The following is a 26833-nucleotide window of genomic DNA, read 5'->3' as shown; positions in this document are numbered from 1 at the left end:
CAGATCATCTCGATCCAGGAATTGAACTGGGGTCTCCTGCATTGCAGGTGGATTCTTTACCAACTGAGCTATCAGGGAAGCCCACAGTGATGGTTTAGTTCAGTTTAGTTCAGTTGTTCGGTCGTGTCCGACTCTGCGACCCCATGAATTGCAACAAGCCAGGCCTCCCTGTCCACAGCCAACTCCTGGAGTTCACTCAAACTCATGTCCATCGAGTTGGTGATGCCATCTAGCCATCTCATTCTTTGTCGTCCCCTTCTCCTCCTGACTCCAATCATCCCTCCCAGCATCAGAGTCTTTTCCAATGAGTCAACTCTTCACATGAGGTGGCCAAAGTACTGGAGTTTCAGCTTCAGCATCATTCCTTCCAAAGAAATTCCAGGGCTGATCTCCTTTAGGATGGACTGGTTGGATCTCCTTGCAGTCCAAGGGACTCTCAAGAGTCTTCTCCAACACCGCAGTTCAAAAGCATCAATTCTTTGGTGCTCTGCTTTCTTCACAGTCCAACTCTCACATCCATACATGACCACTGGAAAAACCATAGCCTTGACTAGACGGACCTTTGTTGGCAAAGTAACGTCTCTGCTTTTGAATATGCTATCTAGGTTGGTCCTAACTTTCCTTCCAAGGAGTAAGCGTCTTTTAATTTCATGGCTGCAATCACCATCTGCAGTGATTTTGGAGTCCCAAAATATAAAATCTGACACTGTTTCCACTGTTTCCCCACCTATTTCCCATGAAGTGAAGGGGCCAGATGCCATGATCTTCGTTTTCTGAATGTTGAGCTTTAAGCCAACGTTTTCACTCTCCTCTTTCACTTTCATCAAGAGGCTTTTTAGTTCCTCTTCATTTTCTGCCATAAGGGTGGTGTCACTGCATATCTGAGGTTATTGATATTTCTCCCGGCAATCTTGATTCCAGCTTGTGCTTCTTCCAGCCCAGCATTTCTCATGATGTACTCTGCATATAAGTTAAATAAGCAGGGTGACAATATACAGCCTTGACGTACTCCTCTTCCTATTTGGAACCAGTCTGTTGTTCCATGTCCAGTTCTAACTGTTGCTTCCTGACCTGCATACAGATTTCTCAAGAGGCAGGTCAGGTGGTCTGGTATTCCCATCTCTTTGAGAATTTTCCACAGTTTCTTGTGATCCACACAGTCAGAGGCTTTGGCATAGTCAATAAAGCAGAAATAGATGTTTTTCTGGAACTCTCTTGCTTTTGTGATGATCCAGCAGATGTTGGCAATTTGATCTCTGGTTCCTCTGCCTTTTCTAAAACCAGCTTGAATATCTGGAAGTTCATGGTTCACGTATTGCTAAAGTCTGGCTTGGAGAATTTTGAGCATTACTTTACTAGTGTGTGAGATGAGTGCAATTGTGCGGTAGTTTGAGCATTCTTTGGCATCACCTTTCTTTGGGATTGGAATGAAAACTGACCTTTTCCAGTCCTGCGGCCACTTCTGAGTTTTCCAAATTTGCTGGCATATTGAGTGCAGCACTTTCACAGCATCATCTTTCAGGATTTGAAGTAGCTCCACTGGAATTCCATCACCTCCACTAGCTTTGTTCGTAGTGATGCTTTCTGAGGCCCACTTGACTTCACATTCCAGGATGTCTGGCTCTAGGTGAGTGATCACACCATCGTGATTATCCGGGTTGCAAAGATCTGTTTTGTACAGTTCTTCTGTGTATTCTTGCCACCTCTTCTTAATATCTTCTGCTTCTGTTAGGTCCCTACCATTTCTGTCCTTTATTAAGCCCATCTTTGCATAAAATGTACCCTTGGTATCTCTAATTTTCTTGAAGGGATATCTAGTTTTTCCCATTCTATTGTTTTCCTCTATTTCTTTGCATTGATCGCTAAAGAAGGCGTTCTTATCTCTCCTTGCTATTCTTTGGAACTCTGCGTTCAAACGGGTATATCTTTCCTTTTCTCCTTTGCTTTTTGCTTCCCTTCTTTTCACAGCTTTTTGTAAGGCCTCCTTAGACAGCCGTTTTGCTTTTTTGCATTTCTTTTTCTTAGGGATGGTCTTGATTCCTATCTCCTGAACAATGTCATGAACCTCCATCCATAGTTCATCAGATCTAGTCTCTTAAATCTATTTCTCACTTCCATTGTGTAGTCATAACAGATTTGATTTAGGTCATACCTGAATGGTCTAGTGGTTTTCTCCACTTTTCTTCAACTTCAGTCTGAATTTGGCAATAAGGAGTTCATGATCTGAGCCACAGTTAGCTCCTGGTCTTGTTTTTGCTGACTGTATAGAGCTGCTTCATCTTTGGCTGCAAAGAATATAATCAGTCTGATTTTGGTGTTGACCATGTGATGTCCATGTGTAGTCTTCTCTTGGGTTGTTAGAAGAGGGTGTTTGCTATGACCAGTGCATTCTCTTGGCAGAACTCTTATTAGCCTTTGCCCTACTTCATTCTGTAGTCCAAGGCCAAATTTGCCTGTTTCTCCAGGTATGTCTTGACTTCCTACTTTTGCATTCCAGTCCCCTATAATGAAAAGGACATCTATTTTGGGTGTTAGTTCTAGAAGGTCTTGTAGGTCTTCATAGAACTGTTCAACTTCAGCCTCTTCAGTGTTACTGGTTGAGGCATAGACTTGGATTACCTGATATTGAATGGTTTGCCTTGGAAACGAACAGATCATTCTGTCATTTTTGAGATTGCATCCAAGTACTGCATTTTGGACTCTTCTGTTGACCATGATGGCTACTCCATTTCTTCTAAGGGATTCCTGCCCACAGTAGTAGATATAATGGTCATCTGAATTAAATTCACCCATTCCAGTCCATCTTAGTTCGCTGATTCCTAGAATGTCGATGTTCACTCTTGTCATCTCCTGTTTGACCACTTTCAATTTGCCTTGATTCATGGACCTGACATTCCAGGTTCCTATGCAATATTGCTTTTTACAGCATCAAACCTTGCTTCTATGACCAGTCACATCCACAACTGGATGTCGTTTTTGCTTTGGCTCCATCCCTTCATTCTTTCTGGAGTTATTTCTCCACTGATCTCCAGTAGCATATTGGGCACCTACTGACCTGGGGAGTTCCTCTTTCAGTATCCTATCTTTTTGCCTTTTCCTACTGTTCATGGGGTTCTCAAGGCAAGAATACTGAAGTGGGTTGCCATTCCCTTCTCCAGTGGACCACATTCTGTCAGACCTCTCCACCATGACCCGACAGTCTTGGGTGGCCCCACACGGCATGGCTTAATTTCATTGAGTTAGACAAGGCTGTGGTCCATGAACAGCTCTATGGCAATAAAATGGATAACCTGGAAGAAATGGACAGATTCTTAGAAAAGTTCAATCTTCCAAGACTGAGACAGGAAGAAATAGAAATTTTGAACAACCCAATTACAAGCACTGAAATTGAAGCTGTGAACAAACACCTCCCAAAAAACAAAAGCTCCAGACCAGATGGAAAATTCTGTCAAACATTTCGAGAAGAGCTTATGCCTGTTAAAACTCTTTCAAAAAATTGCAGAGGAAGGAACACTTCCGAACTCGTTCTACGAGGCCACCATCACTGTGATATCCAAACCAAAGACAACACAAAGAAAACTACAGGTCAATGTCACTGATGAACATAGATGCAAAAATCCTCAACAGAATTTTAACAAATAGAATTCATCAATACATCAAAAAGCTTACACACGATCAATTTGGGTTTATTCCAGGGTTACAAGGATTCTTCAATATGTGCAAATCAATCAGTGTGATACGCCATATTGACAAATTGCAAGATAAAAATCATATGATCATCTCAATAGATGCAGAAAAAGCCTTTGACAAAATTCAGCACCCATTTATGATTAAAACTCTTCTAAAAGTAGGCATAGAAGAAACCTACCTCAACATAGTAAAGGCCATATATGATAAACCTACAGCAAACATTATTCTCAGTGGTGGGAAACTGAAAGCATTCCCCCTATGATCCCCCTAAGAGTGTCCACTTTCACCACTGCATAGTTCTGGAAGTCCTGGCTACAGCAATCAGAGAAAAAAAAGAAAAGGAATCCAAATCGGAAAAGAAGAAGTAAAGCTCTCACTGTTTGCAGATGACATGATACTGTTCATAGAAAACCCTAAAGATAGTATCAGGAAATTACTAGAGCTAATCAGTGAATTTAGCAAACTCGCAGGATATAAAATCAATACACAGAAATCATTTGCATTTCTATATACTAACAATGAAAAAAATCAGAAAAATTAAGGAGTCAGTCCCATTCACCATTGCAACAAAAAGAATAAAATATCTAGGAATAAATTTACCTAAGGAGAGAAAAGAACTGTACACAGAGAATTATAAGACACTGATGAAAAAATCAAAGATGACATAAACAGAGGGAGAGATATTCCATGTTCCTGGGCAGGAAAAATCAATATTTTGAAAATGACTATACTACCACATGCAATCTACAGATTCAATGCAGTCCCTATCAAATTACCCATAGCGTTTTTCACAGAACTAGAACGAAAAAATTACAGAATTCATATGGGAACACAAAAGACCCCAAATAGCCAACGCAGTCTTGAGAAAGAAGAATGGAGCTGGAGGAATCAACCTTCCTGACTTCAGATTATACTATATAGCTACACTCATCAAGAGAGTATGGTACTGGCACAAAAACAGAAATATAGACCAATAAAACAAGATAGAAAGCCCAGAAATAAACCCATACACCTATGGGTACCTTATTTTTGACAAAGGAGGCAAGAATATACAATGAAGCAAAGACAGCCTCTTCAATAAATGGTGCTGGGAAAAGTGGACAACTATGTGTAAAAGAATGAAATTAGAAGACGTCCTAACACCATACACAAAGATAAACTCAAAATAGATTAAAGATCTAAATATAAGACCAGTAACTATAAAACTCTTAGAGGAAAATATAGAACACTCAATGACAGAAATTAAGAGAAGATCTTCTCTGACCCACCTCATAGAGTAATGGAAATAAAAACAAAGTAAACAAGTGAGACCTGATTAAACTTAAAAGCTTTTGCACAGGAAAGGAAGCTATAAGCAAGGTGAAAAGATAACCCTCAGAATGGGAGAAAATATTAGTAAATGAAACAACTGACAGAGGATTAATTTCCAAAATATACAAGCGACTGATACAACTCAATACCAGAAAAACAACCTGATCAAAAAGTGGGAAAAAGACCTCAACAGACATTCCTCCAAAGAAGACATACAGATGGCTAACAAACACATGAAAAGGTGCTCAACTTCACTCATTATTATAGAAATGCAGATCAAAACTATAATGTGTGAGGTGTGTTGTGAGATATCTAGTTGTTACATATCTAGCTATTACAATAAACAACCTAGATGTCCATCGGCAGATGAATGGATGAAGAAATGTGTGTGGTGTGAGATATCCCCTCACCCCAGTCAGAATGGCCATCATCAAAAAGTCTACAAACAAGAAATGCTGGAGAGGATGTGGAGAAAAGGGAACATTCTTGCACTGTTGGTGGGAATGTAAATTGATACAGCCACTATGGGAAGACGGTGTGGAGATTCCTTAAAAAACTAGGAATAAAACACTATATGACCCAGCAATCCCACTCCTAGGCATATAGCCTGGGTAAACCAAAACTGAAAAAGACACATGTATCCCATTGTTCATTGCAGCACTATTTACAATAGCTAGAACAAGGAAGCAACCTAGATGTCCATCGACAGATGAATGGATAAAGAAAGTGGTGGTAGATATATACAATGGACTGTTGGCCACCTCATGCGAAGAGTTGACTCATTGGAGAAGACTTTGATGCTGGGAGGGATTGGGGGCAGGAGGAGAAGGGGACTTCCAAGGATGAAATGGCTGGATGGCGTCACTGACTCGATGGACGCGACTCTGAGTGAACTCTGGGAGTTGGTGATGGACAGGGAGGCCTGGCGTGCTGCGATTCATGGGGTCCCAAAGAGTCAGACACTACTGAGCAACTGAACTGAACTGATTACCCATAAAAAGGAACGCATTTGAGTCAGTACTAATAAGGTGGATGAACCTAGAACCTGTTATACAGAGTGAAGTAAGTCAGAAAGAGAAAGTTAAATACCATATTCTAACACACGTATATGAAATCTAGAAAAGTGAAAGTGAAGGTCGCTCAGTCATGTCCAACTCTTTGTGACCCCATGGACTATACAGTCCATGGAATTCTCCAGGTCAGGATACTGGCGTGGGTAGCCATTCCCTTCTTCAGGGGATCTTCCCAACCCAGGGATTGAACCCAGGTCTCCCGCATTACAGGCGGATTCTTTACCACCTGAACCACAAGGGAAGCCCAAGAATACTGGAGTGGGTAGACTATCGCTTCTCCAGCGGATCTTCCCTACCCGAGAATTGAACCGGGGTCTTCTGCATTGCAGGCGGATTCTTTACCAACTGAGCTGTGAGGGAAGCCCTAGAAAAAATGATACCAAAGAATTTATTTGCAGGGCAGCAATGGAGAAACAGACATAGAGAACAGACTTATGGACATGGGGAGAGGGGAGGAGAGGGTGACATGTATGGAGAGAGAGTAATACGGAAACTTACATTATGTGTAAAATAGATAGCCAACGAGAATTTGCTGTATGTCTTAGGAAACTCAAACAGGGCCTCTCTTTATCAACCTAGGGGGTGGAATGGGGAGGAAGATGGGAGGGAGGTTCAAAAGGGAGGGGATACATGTATACCTATGGCTGATTCATGTTGAGGTTTGACAGAAAACAACAAATTTTGTAAAGCAATTATCCTTCAATTAAAAAAAAAAAGTGTCACTATCTCCCTTTTACAGATGAGGGAAAAGAAGCTTACATTAACTATCTTACCCAAAGGCTCCTAGAAAGTGGCAGTCAAAATGTCCACCCCAGACCTAGTTGGCTCCTAACCACTACAGTAGAGACTCCCTTGTTGCAGAGAAGTAACTTCTCAAGCTTAAAAAAAAGGCATCAAAACCTTCAAATAAAATCTGAAACTAGATGATCCAAGGGGAGTTCCCTGGTTGCTTAGTGGTTAGGATTCTTGGCTTTCGCTGTTGTGGCCCATGTTCAAACCCTGGTTGGAGAACTGAGATCCCACAAACCATGTGGTGCAGCCAAAAAAAAAAAAGATGCCTATGTGATAAGTGAAAATTGAGCTGAGGGATGGTATGAATAGGCAGATCTATGAAATATTTCATGATCCTTATTCTGGTGAGGTTATCTTAGCATTTTAGGGAGAAGATGGCCTTTATTTACTTAATTTCAATAGTCACCTCTTAAAATATATGGCTAATAAACATCATTTTAAGATGAAAAAGAGAATCTCTATACTGATTTTATTTAGAAGATTCATACTTAATTTTTAAGTAAACAATACAGAAAGCTACATAAAAGGAGGTCATCTGAACTGCTGGGTCCAAAGATTACCACTGTTAATATTTTATTGCCCTTTCTAAACATTGCTGTTGTATATATACATTTTATAGCAAACAAAAGTATAATCTACATGTTTTATAACTTTGTTTTTTTACTCATTGTTAATATAATACTCATCTTTCTATGTTTTTTCAAGTCAGAATAGCTTTCAGAATCCAAAGAATTGAAACCATAATGGTAAAGATGACTGATGGGAGGTTTGTGTTGGGCAGGACTTTGCCTTTCCCATCAGGTTGGCCTTGAGTGCTAAAAGCTGGAATCAGGGAGAGACTTATGTGACGGACAGAGTCTGTCTCTTGACCTTTTCTACTTTTTTCCCCCTCATTTGTGGTCACAACCTTTCCCTCTGATTGTCTCCAGTTGGACCCTGCCAAGATATGTCTGAGTTGGGATGGAGGGGAGGGTGTGTAGCCGTATATGGTTGTACCCCCTCCCTTTTGCAGCTTAATGCCCTTGAAACTCAGATAGGTGTCATTCCCCCTGAAAAAGAGTAGCCAAAGGCAGATCTCTGTGCCAACTCTTAACAGGTTTCCAATGCTTCACTTTCAGGCTTATGAACTAGGGCTCTATGAGATACCAGACTGAGCCAAGAATGAATATTCCTAGGATAAGTGCACAGCAGGCCAGAGCAGGAAAGTGTGTCCCAGAAGCCTTTTCTGTTGGAAGAGAACTCTATCATTGCTGACTCATAAACACACCTCAAAAGTGCCTTCTTCTGTCCTTTTGTTCTTGTTTCCTTTGAATGTTGTTCATCAGTATTGCACTATTCTAATCTTGTGTCTCCCAAAGTCTCTCAAACATTCTTCCATGATAGATATTTGGTTCCTTTCCCTTGAAACCAGGTGTACTTTTATCTGTCCCTCATTGTATACATTTTTACCATTTTGGATAGTGAAATATCAATAGCTGAGGAAATAGTCTTCCTTTCATCATAAAAAAAATTGTTCACTGTTGATAGCAAGAATTAGAATTGTGTCCTTCAAAAGCACTTATCAGAAGACTTATTCTCAAAAATTTTCATCCTTGTTTGATTATAGACAAATCTTCTGCATATATGACTGAGCTAAGAAAAGAATAATTATTTAACTTGATATTGTAAACACTTAACTATAACTATTAAAAGGTTCTGTTTAAAGAGAAGGGGCTACACAGAAATTAACATAAAATGGCTTATAGTTGAATATAAAACCTGAAACCATAAGAATGCTTAGAAGAAAACATAGGTGGTAAACTTGACATCTGTCTTGGCAGTGATTTTTTTTTTTTAATTTGACAACAAAAGCAAAAAATAAGTGGGACAGCATCACACTAAAAAGCTTCTGCATGCCAAAGAAAAGCATCAACCAAATGACAAACTATTGAATGGGAGAAAATATCTGCAAATCATGTTTGATAAGGGGTTCATATCCAAAATATATAAGGAACTCATACAACTCAAGAGCAAAAAAAAAGAATCCAATTTAAAAATGGGCAGAAGATCTGAATAGACATTTTTCCAAAGATGTTTGGATGGTCAGCAGGTACATATGAAAAGTGCTTAAGTCACTCACTAATCAGGGGAATGCAAAGCAAAACCACAAGGAGCTATCATGTCACACCTGTTAGGATGGCTGTTTTTAAAAAAATAAGAAATGTGTGGGTATGGAGAAAAGGAATCCTTTTCGCACTGTTAGTGGAAATGTAAATTGGTGCTGTCACTATGAAAAACTGTGTGGAAGTTCCTCAAAAAATTAAAACTCGAGCTACCCACAAGATCCAACAGTTCTACTCCTGCCTACATACCCAAAGGAAATGGAAACACTAACTCAAAAAGATAAACCTACCAGTTCATTGCAGCACTATTTATAATAGCCAAGATGTGAATACAACCTAAGTGTCCAACAGTGGATGAATGGGTAAAGAAAATGTGGTATACTCACATATATATACACACGGGAACATTATACAGCCACAGAAAAACAAATGAGGTCTTGCTATTTGCAACAATGTGGATGGACATGGATGGATGCTAAGTGAAGTAAGACACACAAAAATACTGCGTTGGGCAAAAAGTTTGTATGGAAAAATCTGAACAAACCTTTGGCCAACCCAGTATCATATGATCTCATTTATATTTGGAAACTAAAAACAAAAAAACCTCAAGCTCATAAATACAGAGAATAGATTGGTGGTCGCCAGAGGCAGGGGCTAGGGGATAAGCAAATGGGTAAAGAAAGGGGAGTCAAAATGTTCTAAGTCCCAGTTGTGACTAAGTTGTGAGGATGTAAGGTACAGCATGGTGATTATAGTAATACTGTATTGTTTATTTGAAAGTTCCTAGATCTCAAAATTCTCATCACAAGAAAAAAATTACAGCTATATATGGTGACAGATGTTGACTATACTTATTGTGGTGATCATTTCACAATGTGTATAAATACAGAATTATTTTGTTACACACCAAAACTAATACAATGTCAAAGGTCAGTTAGACCTGAATTTTTTAAAATAAAGGAAGACATTATCCTCAATGGTGAAAAATTGAAAGCATTTCCCTTAAAGTCAGGAACAAGACAAGGGTGTCCACTTTCACCGCTACTATTCAACATAGTTCTGGAAGTTTTGGCCACAGCAATCAGAGCAGAAAAAGAAATAAAATGAATCCAAATTGGAAAAGAAGAAGTAAAACTCTCACTGTTTGCAGATGACATGATCCTCTACATGGAAAACCCTAAAGACTCCACCAGAAAATTACTAGAGCTAATCAATGAATATAGTAAAGTTGCAGGATATAAAATCAACACACAGAAATCCCTTGCATTCCTATACACTAATAATGAGAAAGTAGAAAAAGAAATTAAGGAAACAATTCCATTCACCATTGCAACGAAAAGAATAAAATACTTAGGAATATATCTACCTAAAGAAACTAAAGACCTATATATAGAAAACTATAAAACACTGGTGAAAGAAATCAAAGAGGACACTAATAGATGGAGAAATATACCATGTTCATGGATTGGAAGAATCAATATAGTGAACATGCGTATACTACCCAAAGCAATTGACAAATTCAATGCAATCCCTATCAAACTACCAGCCATATTTTTCACAGAACTAGAACAAATAATTTCAAGATTTGTATGGAAATACAAAAAACCTCGAATTGCCAAAGCAATCTTGAGAAATAAGAATGGAACTGGAGGAATCAACTTGCCTGACTTCAGGCTCTACTACACAGCCACAGTCATCAAAACAGTATGGTACTGGCACAAAGACAGACATATAGATCAATGGAACAAAATAGAAAGCCCAGAGATAAATCCACACACATATGGACACCTTATCTTTGACAAAGGAGGCAAGAATATACAATGGAGTAAAGACAATCTCTTTAACAAGTGGTGCTGGGAAAACTGGTCAGCCACTTGTAAAAGAATGAAACTAGATCACTTTCTAACACCCCACACAAAAATAAACTCAAAATGGATTAAAGATCTAAATGTAAGACTAGAAACTATAAAACTCCTAGAGGAGAACATAGGCAAAACACTCTCAGACATAAATCACAGCAGGATCCTCTATGATCCACCTCCCAGAATTCTGGAAATAAAAGCAAAAATAAACAAATGGGATCTAATTAAAATTAAAAGCTTCTGCACAACAAAGGAAAATATAAGCAAGGTGAAAAGACAGCCTTCTGAATGGGAGAAAATAATAGCAAATGAAGCAACTGACAAACAACTAATCTCAAAAATATACAAGCAACTTATGCAGCTCAATTCCAGAAAAATAAACGACCCAATCAAAAAATGGGCCAAAGAACTAAATAGACATTTCTCCAAAGAAGACATACGGATGGCTAACAAACACATGAAAAGATGCTCAACATCACTCATTATTAGAGAAATGCAAATCAAAACCACAATGAGGTACCATTTCACACCAGTCAGAATGGCTGCAATCCAAAAATCTGCAAGCAATAAATGCTGGAGAGGGTGTGGAGAAAAGGGAACCCTCCTACACTGTTGGTGGGAATGCAAACTAGTACAGCCACTATGGAGAACAGTGTGGAGATTCCTTAAAAAATTGCAAATAGAACTACCGTATGACCCAGCAATCCCACTGCTGGGCATACACACCAAGGAAACCAGAATTGAAAGAGACACATGTACCCCAATGTTCATCGCAGCACTGTTTATAATAGCCAGGACATGGAAACAACCCAGATGTCCATCAGCAGATGAATGGATAAGAAAGCTGTGGTACATATACACAATGGAGTATTACTCAGCCGTTAAAAAGAATACATTTGAATCAGTTCTGATGAGATGGATGAAACTGGAGCTGATTATACAGAGTGAAGTAAGCCAGAAAGAAAAACACCAATACAGTATACTAACACATATATATGGAATTTAGAAAGATGGCAATGACGACCCTGTATGCAAGACAGCAAAAAAGACACAGATGTGTATAACGGACTTTTGGACTCAGAGGGAGAGGGAGAGGGTGGGATGATTTGGGAGAATGGCATTCTAACATGTATGCTATCATGTAAGAATTGAATTGCCAGTCTATGTCTGACGCAGGATACAGCATGCTTGGGGCTGGTGCATGGGGATGACCCACAGAGATGTTATGGGGAGGGAGGTGGGAGGGGGGTTCATGTTTGGGAACACATGTAAGAATTAAAGATTTTAAAATTAAAAAAATAAAAAACTAAAAAAAAAAATAAAAAAATAAAGGAAGTTTCGTGTTCAAGACTGGCTTCCCCGGTGGCTCAGTGGTAAAGGATCCGCCTGCAGTGCAGGAGACACAGGAGATGTGGGTTCGATTCCTGGGTCAGGAAGGCCCCCTAGAGGAGGGGATGACAACCCTAATTGCCTAGTCCATTATTCTTGCTCAGGACAGGGGAGCCTGGCAGGCTGCAGTACCTGGGGTTGCAAAGAGGTGGACATGGCCGACGAGACTGAGCAGCAGCAGCGGCATGTGCAAGACATGGCCGCCAGCCAGCTCGCGGCCTGAAGCATGCTGCTGCCATCCATGTAGATAGTCTGTAACGTGCCTCTGTCACACATCCTTCCTCTTGAATGCTGCTTCATAGGTAGCTTCCTCTTGGTCTCTGGATTCTCTCATTTTGCCTTCCTGTGTTAGCTGCAAAATTTCCTATGTTCTGAGCAAGGTTCCGAACTTAATGGCAACTTTTGGTAGACTGACCTTTGATATGATTGGAGTTGGCCCCAAAGTTTGTATGGAAAAAAACAAAATGGGTAAATGGGAGTTGAAAGGTACTGAGTTCTAGGTATAAATAAGTTGTGGGGATGTAATGTACAGCATGGTGATTGCAGTTAGTAATACTGTATTGCATATTGGAATATGGTGTCTGGACTCTCACACTGACTTCTTGACATAGTCCAGGGATAATGGAACATAGCTCAGTCATGTTTTGATTGACTCAGTTACATGCATAATAGCTTTGTTACCTCATTATTATAGTAATGTTTCGTGTAAAAAATACTGGGGGAAAAAACATAAGGGAGAAAATTAAAATCACTGATTACCCCCTCACCCAGAGAGCACTGCTGCTAATGTTTTGGTTTATTTTTTCCTAAGACTTCTGTTTTAACCATTATCTTTCATTGAATCTGATAGGTTCTCATTCATGAACTCTACCTGAACAGTGACTTACTGGTGGATGCTAAGTCACTTCAGTCATGTCTGACTCTTTGCCACCCCATGCATGTAGCCTACTGGGATTACTAATTATTGTTTGTTTTTAATGCTGCTTGCCCCTGTGTGGGAAGATGTGGAATGCCATCTCCCTTTGACTGACATCTGCAGTCTCTGATCATCTTTCTACCTTCATTTTGTAAACAATGTATCATTTGCTGGAGGTACTAATGTATATAGAACATTTAAAGCAAAATATATTTTTCTCCCAAGAGGGAATAAATGTAATTGCTGAGAAGTTCATACACACACACCACACACACACACACACACACACACACACACACACACATATATATATATATATAAACACATATAGACATGAATTTGAGCAGACTCAGGGAGGTAGTGAAGGACAGGGAAGCCTGGCATGCTGTAATCCATGTGGTTGCAAAGAGTCAGACACAACTAAGCAATTGAACAACAACATATATGAAAGAAGCAATTGGTTTTCTCAAGGAACAGAAAAAAGTCTGCTGAATAGAAAATTGAGTCTACACAACAGCTTTCTGTCCAGTTGCTTTCTTCCCTTTTTCTGGGTAGGAATCCAAGCCAGACCGTCTCCTTGTGCTGAAGGTCCTGTGGAATGATTTCCTGGTGTGCTACTCCTCTCGCCCTCTGCTCCGGTGGTCTGTGTGGTGGGCCCTCTCCACCTGCGGCTATTTTCAAGTCATTAACTACGCACAGGGCCTGTGGGAGCAGGTGATGCCTTCCCACCATGCTGCTATCTATAACGGCGGTGTGGAGGCCGTTTCAACCTTACTGGGTAAGCAGTGCTGGGCGGTAGGGCAGGTTGGGTGGGGAGAGTCCTCTGGTAGTTTAGTTGACCATGATCAGTTTTCTCCCCTCTCAAATCTGAAGTAACCTCAAAGAATGGTTTGTTTACTTTGAGCTCTGATTTTATCATTTAGGATGACAGTTCAGAAGTGTACGTTCAGGGAGTACTATGATAACAAACTTGAATTCTTTTTTTTTAATATAAATTTATTTATTTTAATTGGAGGCTAATTACTTTACAATATTGTATTGGTTTTGGCATACATCAACTTTTTTTTTTTAATCTGCCACTGGTGTACACGTGTTCCCCATCCTGAACCCTGCTCCCACTTCCCTCCCCATACCATCCCTCTGGGTCATCCCAGTGCCCCAGCCCTGAGCATCCTATATCATGCTTGAATTCTTTATAACCTTTGGGAAACCTAATGTAAGGATCCTGTAAATTGTTTTCTTACCCAAGTTTCCTTTATCTCTGATTTACCGCGTGCTTTGGCCATGTGTGAAGCTTTGAGCAGCACTGTTCAGTACTTTCCAACAATAGTAGCTAGTATATGTTGTGTTGCAGGTGCCATTCTGAAGACTTTATGTATATTAACACCATCCTCACAGAATTCCTTTGTTGCAGTTACTACCCCCATTTTCCAATTAAGGAAGCTGTTGAAAGATATGTTAATCACTTGCCTAAGGTCATATAGATGGTCAGTGGTAAAATCAAGGTTTGAACTCAGAGCCTGTCTTTGGCCATTAGCATCTATCGTTCCATTCTAATTTGTTGATCCACCTCATAGGTCTTAGAAGATCATAAAGGACTTCTGTGAACACTTTTAACTGTGACCAGCACTTAAAAAGCACTCCATACCATTTAGCTCTCATTATCCTCATCATCGTCATTTGACCACGTGATAAACTGCCCCTCAGATGGGAGGAGAGATGAACCATCCTGCCATGTTGCCAGGCTACAGGCGGGATGGTTCTTTTTGACTCTTGCCTCTGCATCCACCTCAGTAGCTTTCCCTTAGCAGCACCCCTGGTTCTATGTCCTCCTTTTCCATCTCATTACCCACTGCCCTAATTCAGTCTCTCATCATCTCTCCATGGCCTCATACTATTTATTCCATCAGGTCCAAAAATCTCTGCCTAACTTTCAAGGGCCTCCATAATCTTGAACTACCCTGGTTATAAATTTAAAGAGCTTAAAATGTCATAATCTAAGGTGAATTTTTCATTTAGTGAAATAGTGCTTGTTTAGCAAAATGAGTAATTACTTTTCTGTTTTTGTTTTGTAGGTGCTGTTGCAGTGTTTGCAGTCGGTTACATAAAAATATCCTGGTCCACTTGGGGAGAACTGACATTGTCTCTCTTTTCTCTCCTGATTGCTGCTGCAGTGTATATCATGGACACTGTGGGTAACATTTGGGTGTGCTACGCATCCTACGTTGTCTTCAGAATCATCTACATGTTACTCATCACAATAGCAACGTATGTATTATGATTCAAAGCAGCATCAGAAGAGCTGTAACAGGATTAACTTTTTGGTTTCTTTACAAATTAAATTTCTGGTTCAAGGGCAAATGGGAGGAAGCATTATACCATAAGTGCATTATCAGTTTTTCTTTTGAGGAAGCATTTAGGCAAGTTTCATTTATTTCCTTGTTTATGTTTCTGCTGTTTTCAGATATTTGCATGAGGTTTACATCATTTAGCAAAAGAATACTCTTCACTTGGTTGGGAAGGGAATTGACAGTAGAAGAGTATGGGCTACTCTTCACATTTGAAATAAAAAATGTAACTATCCTTGAAGTAATTCTTATCTTTGCATTCTTTTTATTTATTTTTTAAGTTTTCAGATTGCTGCAAACCTCAGCATGGAGCGCTATGCCCTAGTGTTTGGTGTAAATACTTTCATTGCCCTAGCACTGCAGACTCTGCTCACTCTAATTGTGGTAGATGCCAGTGGCCTTGGCTTGGAAATTACCACTCAGGTAAGGTCTGTTTCAGTACTGAAGATGTTATGGGTTGATCAGGGTAACAGAAGTGGAGCATGCTTCAGGGAAACAAATTCAAACAATAGAGACAGATAGAAAATCGAAAGTAAAAGTGTTCTTTTCTTCCTTCAGTTATCCCCCACCCTTAGTTCCTTTCTGTCAGGAGGATGCGGAAACCATCATCTCTTTGATGAGGCCCTGGAACGTTTCTGAGTGTGATTATCCAGCGTTGTGGAGCTGAGAGGTAGTGTTAGTTCCATCTGGACCCAGACCTTCTGCTTCCTCACCCATTATTTCCCTCCATTTTTAATTCTGTGCCTGGAATACTGTTTCCTATGTTTGAGATGCCTGCTTCACTTGAGAGCTCTCTGAGTCTCCTCCCTTCTTTAAACACCCCCCACCCAGATACCAAGGTAATGACTTGCTGTTGATGACTAGGATTACACATGACCTATTGAGAAAACACCTGCACAAACACCCAAAGACAGTGTGAATACGTTTATTCACTCTGGAATTGTATAGTTGTATATGGCTTCATTCATTGTGAGTTGTAAATAGGGCTTGGGATGTACTTTAGCAAAATGGGCAATTGAATCAAAAAGTGCCTACCCCAACTCATCTCAGCTCAAAAGATTCTATCTCCATTGTTCTTCCCACTTACGTATTAGTTTTCCTAGACTACAAAGAGCTGACATGTTAATTAACTTTGTTTTTACTGAGGAGATCTAAAAGAGATACAGTAGATAATGTGTGCTGAGTGCCTTCTGTGTGCCAGGTACTTTATATAGAATTTTGCAGGGTTGCTATCAGGATTAGACGTCAAGAAAATGAATCTGAGAGATGTGTTGTTTAAGGTTATGGTCAATAATAGTGTGGCAGAACCAGGATTCAAAGCAACATCTGACTCGAAAGCCTATGCATCTCCCTTTGCATCATGCTGGCTCAGAAAAGGGCGGGGGAAAGGTGGATGGAACAGAGGAATGGGAGCTTATTATTGTCTTTTAAGTAATTATTACTTATGTGTTTCCCAGTTACTGCCTGCAATAAGAATGTCAGGAAGACCTCTCAAGGGTTAAGTACTTTCATTTGGGATGGAGGGTAGGAGAATAAGTGCTTGTCATCTTGCTATAGAAGTGGTGGGTTTAAATGTGTGGAATAATAATTTTGTGGGCTGCGCTTAAACTCATGACTGCCATGATTAATTAACCGATTTCCTATAGGAAAACGTATCCACATTTTAAAGGACTTGGCTCAGAGGGTTAGGCTTCCCAGGTGGTGCTAGTGGTAAAGAACCTGCCTGCCAGTGCAGGAGACTTAAGTGAGTTCGATCCCTGGGTCAGGAAGATCCCCTGGAGAAGGAATTGGCAACCCACTCCAGTGTTCTTGTCTGGAGAACCCCATGAACAGAGGAGCCTGGTAGGCTACAGTCCATGGGGTCGTGAAGGGTCAGACACGACTGAAGCGACTTAGCATGCACACAGAGAGGGTTAGAGCGGCATGCTTACTGGATCCATGAACCAGCTTATCAGTATTTAGTAAGTTATATTAATAAGAAAATGATATTGATAAATCATATAATCACATTAAAAAATGGCTTAGAGTAGATTCCTATAAAAAGTTATCTTATAATGGAATATAGTTGACCTTCTACTGCCCTCTTCTGGGCGAGTGGAAATTCTTGATCTTCAGAATTTGGCCTCATATCAGCTTGAGTTAGTCGGCTTGAGGGTAGAGACCAGGATTCAGTTATAACAGCAACAAAAATGAAAACCAATAATATTAACAGTGTTAGCATTGTGTTAATAAGCATTTACATACAGAATCCTATTCCTTCCCAACAACTCTGTAATCAGGATATATTATGAATTACAAAATGGGTTTTAAATGAAGTGGAGGCTCAGACACTGAGTCTCTCCATCCAGGCCACACAGCCGGTAAGTGGGTAGTCAGGATTGGCACTGAGGCAGTCAGGCTCCAGTGTCACCATGCTGTCCTGCCTCCTGTATCCTCAGTGCCTGGCACATTGTGTAAGCACAGTGTTTTTTGGAATTGTATTGAGAAACTGAACATATCTTTAATTATAGAGTCTGTTCACATATATGTAATAAAAGAGCTGACCTTCCAATGGATAATTCTGTAAATTACTTCTTCCCCTCTCTTTAGTTCTTCATCTACGCTGGTTACTTTGCACTCATCGCTGTGGTTTTCCTGGCTAATGGTACGGTCAGTATTATGAAGAAATATAGAAAGCAAGAAGATCCAGAATCAAGTTCTCAAGTGACCCCCTCATAACATACTGCAAGTGAGCTTCATATTGCAAGAATTCTGCACAACGGCTGTAACCGGCTGTATTTAATTTTTTTAAGTGTAGACACATATTTATGAGTATGCATTTCATGGCTTCAAAGCAGCCAGTTGACTATACCTTGTCTTCCCAGAGTAACAGTTGAGAAATGAAGTGTACTTCCTGGAATACTTACGAGAGCCAATTTAAGAATGTGTTTTTCCTGCTTCAGAAGTGAACTTGCTTTTGAAAACCAAGAATCAAGAGCAGTCAGGCACCACATGGTAATCTACATGTGCTCACAAGTGAGTTTGGTGTTTCATAGGTCAAGTATTCTACTTCTGTGTCTGATTAGCCAGATGCTTGGCCTGTTGGGACCAGGGCTTCATGGGCCACAGGATGTTACAATCAGAATCGAAATAGTGTTCTAACAGCATCTGCCTCTGTTCAACTTAGTTCTCATGTCTGTGTTACTGATGTGCGTTTGTTTCTACAGATGACATTTGCCCTGGTTTGGCGTTCTATAAAGAATATGTGTTAATTCTGAGTTATTTTAAAAAATTCATTGTGTAAATACTCTCAGTGCCCATCTTGATTGTTGTGTGTTTGTGTTGATTTTTCTTAGAAGTATATTTTTACATTATTCATATGCTTCCCAGAGAAGCTAATTTAGTTAAAAAATAAGGCAACTTTTGAGGCCTACTAATAATATATGTGACCTAATCAGAAAACTTAAGGTAGGTTTACTTGTCTTTTATTCTTCGGTATGAAGGACTATTAAATCTATGATGAAAAGTTACTAAGTGGGCTAAAGGCATAACTAGTCCATTTTGTATCTGCATTCCCTTTTATCTCCAAAATAAAATGGGAAAGTCTTTTTAAAATAACTTCATCTCCATTTATGGCATTTATATTATTTGTCCTTCTTATCCAAGATAAAGGTGTCATTAACTGTTGGGTTATTCCAAGGTCTTTTTCACAAACTGAGCCTCTTTATTTTGGTGGGACAGGAACTAGGATGGACTTGGTTCCTGCATATTGTATATTAAATTTGCCTTTGTTTCTAAAGGTGGATCATCTTAAATATCTGCTTAAAATAAGAATTGCTATTGATTCCATTTCCAAGTTACTTGAAAAATGTTATTCTGTGTACATTTAATTGGGAAATTAGTCTACCAAGTGACTGCTCACATATGTGAGACATAACTATTTTAAAACCAATTTTGTTGCCTTATCTTAAAAAAAAAAAAAAAACTAGGTCAACTTTTTAAGAATGACATAGGTAAATACTGAATAGTAATGTCAGGATTCCAAAACTGACATATTCATTTATGTAAGCAAGAATTCTAGAAGCGAATGAATGAGGATAAGAATAAGTCATTTTCCAGTCACCTTCCTTTGTGAATAAGAGAAAGGAGAAGAGCACTAGCTAAGGAAGGAAAAAGGAAGCGATATCATAAACAGCAGCCTCTAATTTTGTATTTTGTCTTTGTTTTATTTTGCTACATAGGGAATGTGTACTCAGAAACAAGTAGAAAAATGATGTTTGAGGAATTTAATTTTTTAAATAAAATAGACTGTGGTACAAACTATTCATGTTAACTAAAGCAGTATTTCCCTGGAATTTAAGTCACAGTTTGTTGTATACAATCAGAGCCTTTACTTATTTAAGACAATAATAAGTTCATATCTTGGTGTGTGTGGTACTATTTGTAGAATGCTGAACCCAATTTGCAAGTTGTACTGTATGTGGTTTTGGAAAGAAGTGCAAATAATTTGTTGTACTTTTTATTCAATACTGTATAGATTATAGTTATTTTTTTATTAAATAAATATTTTACAGTATATTTTTCCTTGTTTAAAATATTTATTTTTATGCCTTTCTTGCTACATGCAGGCTTTCTCTAGTTGTGGAGAGCATGGGCCCTGGAGCCTGCAGGCTTCAGTAGTTGTGGCTTGCCATCTCTCGAGCATGGGCTTAGTGGTTGTGACACACGTCTTAGTTGTCCCTCAGCATGTGGGATCTTCCTGGACCCGGGCTGAATCCATGGCCCCTGCATCGGCAGGTGGAGTCTTAACGATGGACCACCAGGGAAGCGCTGGTCTTTACCTTTGACACTTCCCTCTCATTTCTGTTGTTTTCCCAATTTTTCTTCTAGCACTGCATTGTGCTGTTTATTTTTCTTGGTCTTCATGTTGGTACCTCTTATATTTTTAAAAGCATTCTTCCATTAGAAACTAAAAAGACCAATGTTCCCTTCAGTGTTAACTGAATTTTTCAGATAAATGAAATGAAATTGAATCAAAGGTAGAAGGTGCCATCTTGTTTTGAAAAAATCATGGTCTTTTGGTTATAGCCCCAAATGTTCTGGTACCTACGGAAGCATCTTCTTGCCATCAGTTGAGAATTGCTTTGTTCATTTTACCCGACAAACCGAACCAGTCTTTTCTAATAGTATTTGAATGTGTACTTCCTCATTAGTTCCCATTGCAAAACCTTCATTAAGGCATTTTATTGATTATCACCAAAGACTTGGAAATTTTCCATGCAAAAAACTTTTTAAAGATAACATTTTCTGTCCTTATAGCATATCTTATGTATCTGAGCAGGAACCACACCTTATTTTTGTCTTTTGTTGCAAAACACATCTTGTGTTTGTGCCCCATGAACCCTGAATTATACAAATGATATGTGATGGACTCAACGTAACCACCTGCCAGTACAAAAGCTAAATAAATGCTATTTTTTAAAAAGTACATCAAAGTAAAGCATTAAGATTAAAATGCCTGTCAGTGATGTCTAGTCCACTGGATGCTTTATTCAAGGCATTGTGCTCAAATGATAGAAATTGGGTATCTATTTGTCTTACTTCTTATGGAATCCTAGGGCTTCCCAGATGGCACAGTGGTAACGAGCCCACCTGCGAATATAGGAGATGGAAGAGACACAGGAAGATCTTCCCTGGGTTGGGAAGATCCCCTGGAGAAAGAAATGGCAACTCACTGCAGTATTCTCGTCTGGAAAATTCCGTGGACAGAGGAGCCTGGCAGGCTGCAGTTCATGACAGTCAGACATGCAGGACTGAGCAACTGAGCAGGCATGCATGTGTAATTAGTACTTTACATTTATATAACATGCTTTAGTTTGGAAAGGCATTTGTGAACATCATCTCTTGATTCTGGAAAAAGCATCCTGTGGTAGTATTAGTAATTCTTCTACTTTTTTCATTAAGTAATGCTGATAGAAGGGGCTTCAGAATACTGAGTTTGCCATTCAAAGCTCTGATTCATTAGGGAAGTTACTCTGGAGCTTCAGTTTATTTTTTTTTAATATTTCTTTTTACTTACTTGGCTGTGTCTGGTCTTTGTTCTGGCATGCAGGAACTTTAGTTGCAGCATATGGGATCGGTATGCCGATTCTTAGTTGTGGCATGTGAGATTGTTCCCTGATCAGGGGTCAAACCTGGGCCCCCTTCATTGAGAGCATGGAGCCTTAGCCACTGGACCACCAGGGAAGTCCTGAGCTTCAGTTTCCTCATCAGTAAGTGGGGATGATACTTACCTCATGAGACTGTCATGAAGAAATGAAAGAACATATGAGAGAGCACCTGTCACATGAGAAATCAGTTCCCTTCCCCCTCATTCTCTATTAACAATTAGTTTTAGCTGTCAGTTTCAAATGAGCCGACCATTGGAAAAGACTCTGATGCTGGGAAAGACTGAGGGCAGGAGAGGGGAGTAACAGAGGATGAAGTGGTTGGAGGGCATCACCGACTCAATGGACATGAGTTTGAGCAAGCTCCAGGAGATGGTAGACAGGGAAGTCTGATGTGCTGCAGGCCATGGGGACACAAAGTGTCAGACACGACTTAGTGGCTGAACAACAATCAATCTCAAAATTGCACTCTCAAATGAAAGTTCTTTTGGAATATTTCAAAATAAAAATGATAGGAGGCTTTTAAACACTCTCATTTTTTGGTCAAGTTTTATTTAATTACTTTGACATTGCCCTTCTTTAGGACTGGAAAACTCACCTTTTCCAGACCTGGAGCCACTAGTGAGTTTTCCATATCTGCTGGCATATTTAGTGTAGCACTTTAACAGATCATCTTTTAGGATTTGAAATAGCTCAGCTGGAATTCCATTTCATTGGAATCAGTTTTCATTCCAATCCCAAAGAAAGGCAATGCCAAAGAATGTTTAAACTACCACACAATTGCACTCATTTTGCATGCTAGCAAAGTAATGCTCAAAATTCTCCAAGCCAGGCTTCAACAGTACATCAACCGAGAACTTCCAGATGTTCAAGCTGGGATTAGAAAAGGCAGAGGAACCAGAGATTAAATTGCCAACATCTGCTGGAGCATAGAAAAAGCAAGAGAATTCCAGATAAACATATAGTCCTGCTTCATTGACTACACTAAACCCTTTGACTGTGTGGGTCACAACAAACTGTGTAAAATTCTTAAAGAGATCGGAATACCAGACCACCTTACCTGTCTCCTGCGAAACCTGTATGCAGGTCAAGAAGCAACAGTTAGAACCAGACATGGAACAATGGACTGGTTCCAAATTGGGAAAGGAGTACGTCAAGGGTTTATATTGTTATCCTGCTTATTTAAATTATATGCAGAGTACATCATGAGAAACGCTGGGCTGGATGAAGCACAAGCTGGAATCAAGATTGCCAGGAAAAATATCAATAACCTCACATATGCAGATGCACCACCCTTAATGGCAGAAAGTGAAGGGGAACTTAAAGAGCCTCTTGTTGAAAGTAAACGAGGAGAGTGGAAAAGTTGGCTTAAAACTCAACATTCAGAAAAGTAAGATCATGGCATCTGGTCCCATCACTTCATGGGAAATAGATAGGGAAACAGTGACAGACTTTTATTTCCATGGGCTCCAAAAACACCACAGATGGTGACTGCAGCTACAAAATTAAAAGACACTTTCCCCTTGGAAGAAAAGTTATGACAGACAGCATATTAAAAAGCAGAGACATTACTTTGCTGACAAAAGTCTGTCTAGTCAAAGCTATGGTTTTTCCAGTAATCATGTATGAATGTGAGAGTTGGACCATAAAGAAGGCTGAGTGCCAAAGAATTGATGGTTTTGAACTGTGGTGTTGGAGAAGACTATTGAGAGTCCCTTGGAATGCAAGGAGATCAAACCAGTCAATCCTAAAGGAAATCATTTCTGGATATTCATTAGAAGGACTGATGCTGAAGCTAAATGTCCAATGCTTTGGCCACCTGATGCGAAGAGCCAGCTCATTAGAAAAGACCCTGATGCTGGGAAAGATTGAAGGCAGGAGGAGAAGGGGACGACAGAGGACGAGATGGTTGGATGGTATCACTGACTCAATGGACATGAGTTTGAACACACTTCAGGAGATGGTCAAGGACAGAGAAGCCTGGCGTGCTGCAGTCCATGGAGTCACAAAAGGTCGGACACAACGGAGGGACTGAATGACAGCAACATTTAATTACTTAGATGAATTATATCAACAATAATGTAATGATAGCTCATTATTAGATAGTGTTTACTATTTATGACTGTACTGAATAATGTTCTAAGGGCTTTAGATGCTCTATTTGATTTCTGTTATTACCAAATGTTACTGAATTGCAGGTTATTAAAATAACAATTTCTAGTAATACAAAATTTTTTCAGAAAAATTCTGGAATATATTTTGTGAGATACTATTAAAGTTGTTAGGTTTTAAATGGTACTGCTTTTTAAATTCATGTGTTTAATAGCAAGTTATAAATATGTAATCTATTTCATTTGAAATAAAGTATAATTTGAGGTAAAATTTTTATTTAGAAAGCTAAACACTCCCTCTTATTTTTAATGTATATTTTAGAAAGTTCTGGGGATACAACGAAAATGTCATGACTCCGGATCTCAAAGAACTTAAAATGTGTGATAAGAAAAGATAAGTATTGATAGAAAGCATAACAGAGAGGCCCAACTGCAACACAAGTTAGTGTGTCAGGTATCATAATGATTTAAAGAGGCTTGGATCTCAAAAACTACAAGTCCACTGGGGAAATAATTTATGACTTCCAGGAGGTGACATTTGAAGTTAGTCATGCAGCATGGCCAGAATCTTAAAGGAAATTTAGAAAGAGGAACGGACTATAGTGGACAAAGAGGCATAAGTAAAGGTATGAAAGTCAGAAAGTGTGGGTGTACAATCAGCAAGGAATATAGAGAGCAGGACAGGGCAGTTTGGGGGTCATTTTCTAATGTTCATTAATTGCAGAAGGAATCAGGGAGTAATGATTAAGCTTGTCTTTACAAATTTAATCTGGCAGCAGTCGAAGATACTACCTAAAACTGCTAGTTGGACTGCTATTTTGGGTCCACTAGGTGTCGGTGAGGAAGGCTTTTATGATCCACAGCAGAGGGAAAAAACAAGACTGACTTGCGGTTATGAACATTCTGGAATGGTTCAGTTCAGTTCAGTTCATTTCAGTCACTCAGTCGTGTCCAACTCTTTGCGACCCCATGAATTGCAGCACGCCAGGCCTCCCTGTCCATCACCAACTCCCGGAGTTCACTCAGACTCACATCCATCGAGTCAGTGATGCCATCCAGCCATCTTATCCTCTGTCGTCCCCTTCTCCTCCTGCCCCTAATCCCTCCCAGCATCAAAGTCTTTTCCAATGAGTCAACTCTTCGCATGAGGTGGCCAAAGTACTGGAGTTTCAGCTTCAGCATCATTCCCTCCAAAGAAATCCCAGGGCTGATCTCCTTCAGAATAGACTGCTTGGATCTCCTTGCAGTCCAAGGGACTCTCAAGAGTGTTCTCCAACACCACAGTTCAAAAGCATCAATTCTTCGGTGCTCAGCTTTCTTCACAGTCCAACTCTCACATCCATACATGACTACTGGAAAAACCATGGCCTTGACTAGATGGACCTTTGTTGGCAAAGTAATGTCTCTGCTTTTGAATATACTATCTAGGTTGGTCATAACTTTTCTTCCAAGGAGTAAGTGTCTTTCAATTTCATGGCTGCAGTCACCATCTGCAGTGATTTTGGAGCTCCCCAAAATAAAGTCTGACACTGTTTCCACTGTTTCCCTATCCATTTCCTATGAAGTGATGGGACCGGATGCCATGATCCTCGTTTTCTGAATGTTGAGCTTTAAGCCAACTTTTTCACTCTCCACTTTCACTTTCATCATCTGGAATGGCAGATAACCTACCAAGGTCACATGTCTTTGAAGTGGAGAAGCTGGGATAGTATTTTTTTTTTCCCCTGTAATAATATTTTATTAAAGTTGCCCCTAAACTTTGCTGATTCATGTTGCTGTATGGCAGAAACCATCACACTATTGTAATTATTCGGGATAGGATTCTGATTCCCACCCTACACTGCAAACTAACCGTCATTTCAACCCCTGCACCCCAGCGGGTCTGTAAGGATGAGACCCCAGCGGGAAGACTGAGGGGGTGGTAAGTTGCAGTCCTGACTCAGAAGACTGACTTCCGGGGTGGAAGGATGCCAGGCAGGGCACAGCTGCTGTAGGGTGGGTGGGCCGAGGGGCTCTGTTGGAATGGCTGGCTGAGTGACTGTGGGGTTGGAGCCCCGCGGTGGCCCCCCGCGCTCCTCACCCCTCCAGCCCTAGACTGGAGGCAGGCCTGCGGTGGGCGGAGCGTGCGCACTGCATTGCTCCCTCCTCTTACTGAGCCCTGGCCTGCCCTTTACAGCCTGCCGCCTGCTCGTGGGCTGCGACCCACGCCAACTTTTCGCACTCTCTCTTATAGAAACGGCGCTCCAACTCCGCCGCCACCGTGGGAGAGGGAGGTAGGGCTTTGGAAAGATCAGGCTGTGTGCCGCACTGGACAGTTTTCTGAAAGTCCTCCTCTGAAAACCACAACCCCAAACCCCGGCATGAGGGAAACCGGAAACCGAGGTGAAGGACTGCTAAGGGGGTTGGTGGGCTGCTGCCCAGGACATTTCAAACATGTTTGGTAATCAGTATGCTGCTTTGCTGTGCTCAGTCCTGTCCGACTAATGTTTATTGGAAACCTCTAAACTTATTCATCTGTTTGATACAGTTCATCTACTCCTGTCCACACCACCACCACCTTCTTATTCTAACAAACTGCATGACTTGACCATCATTCCTTGCAGGATGCCAAAAATCTTGTGAGGACCTATCTGCCATGTTCTGGGAGTGCTTACCAAAGTAGACCTTGAGCTCGAGAACAGTATTTACAGATTGAGCACTTGGACAGAGTGCGCCCTGGAAATCCCAGTGCATTTCAACTGGAATAATAATAATAACAGTGAATTACAACTGAAGGATATAGAAGACACAGAGTCCCTTTGAGGAGTTCTTAGCCCAAAAACTAGAGAGAGAAAAAGGACACTAGAGGAATTTGAATCTCACGGCACCTGTAGCTACTGAAAACACTACACACGGCTCAATTACATTCTAGTCATATTGACACAAAATCTCAAGCTAAAAGCCTATTTACCTCAGTCCCTATTATCTAATATATCATGTCTAGTTTTCAACAAGTCACGCTGAAAGTCAAGAAAAAGCACAGTTTGAAAAAAGAAAGAGAGCAACAGGACTAGGCCCAGCTTGAGAGAGTGAACTGCTAACTGGAGTTAGCAG

General features: G+C 40.1%; 1 protein-coding gene across 3 annotated transcripts in view; it reads left to right on the top strand.

Annotated features, from left to right (window-relative positions):
- The window catches only part of SLC19A2 (solute carrier family 19 member 2), a 36587-nt gene extending 16643 nt beyond the window's left edge, over positions 1-19944 (top strand). For 2 of the 3 annotated variants that reach the window (XM_068985938.1, XM_068985936.1), the window contains 4 exons: positions 13691-13913; positions 15211-15403; positions 15765-15906; positions 18073-19944. In XM_068985938.1, the coding sequence (XP_068842039.1) occupies positions 13691-13913; positions 15211-15403; positions 15765-15906; positions 18073-18201 (687 nt within the window). In that variant the 3' untranslated portion in view covers positions 18202-19944. The remainder of the gene's footprint in view (positions 1-13690; positions 13914-15210; positions 15404-15764; positions 15907-18072) is intronic. The other variant, XM_068985937.1, reaches the window with a different exon arrangement.
- Positions 19945-26833: the final 6889 nt, after the last annotated feature.

The sequence above is a fragment of the Capricornis sumatraensis genome, chromosome 14 (assembly GCF_032405125.1).
Source record: "Capricornis sumatraensis isolate serow.1 chromosome 14, serow.2, whole genome shotgun sequence".
In the NCBI taxonomy this organism is placed as follows: domain Eukaryota; kingdom Metazoa; phylum Chordata; class Mammalia; order Artiodactyla; family Bovidae; genus Capricornis; species Capricornis sumatraensis.
This window is presented reverse-complemented; position numbering and strand designations above follow the sequence as displayed.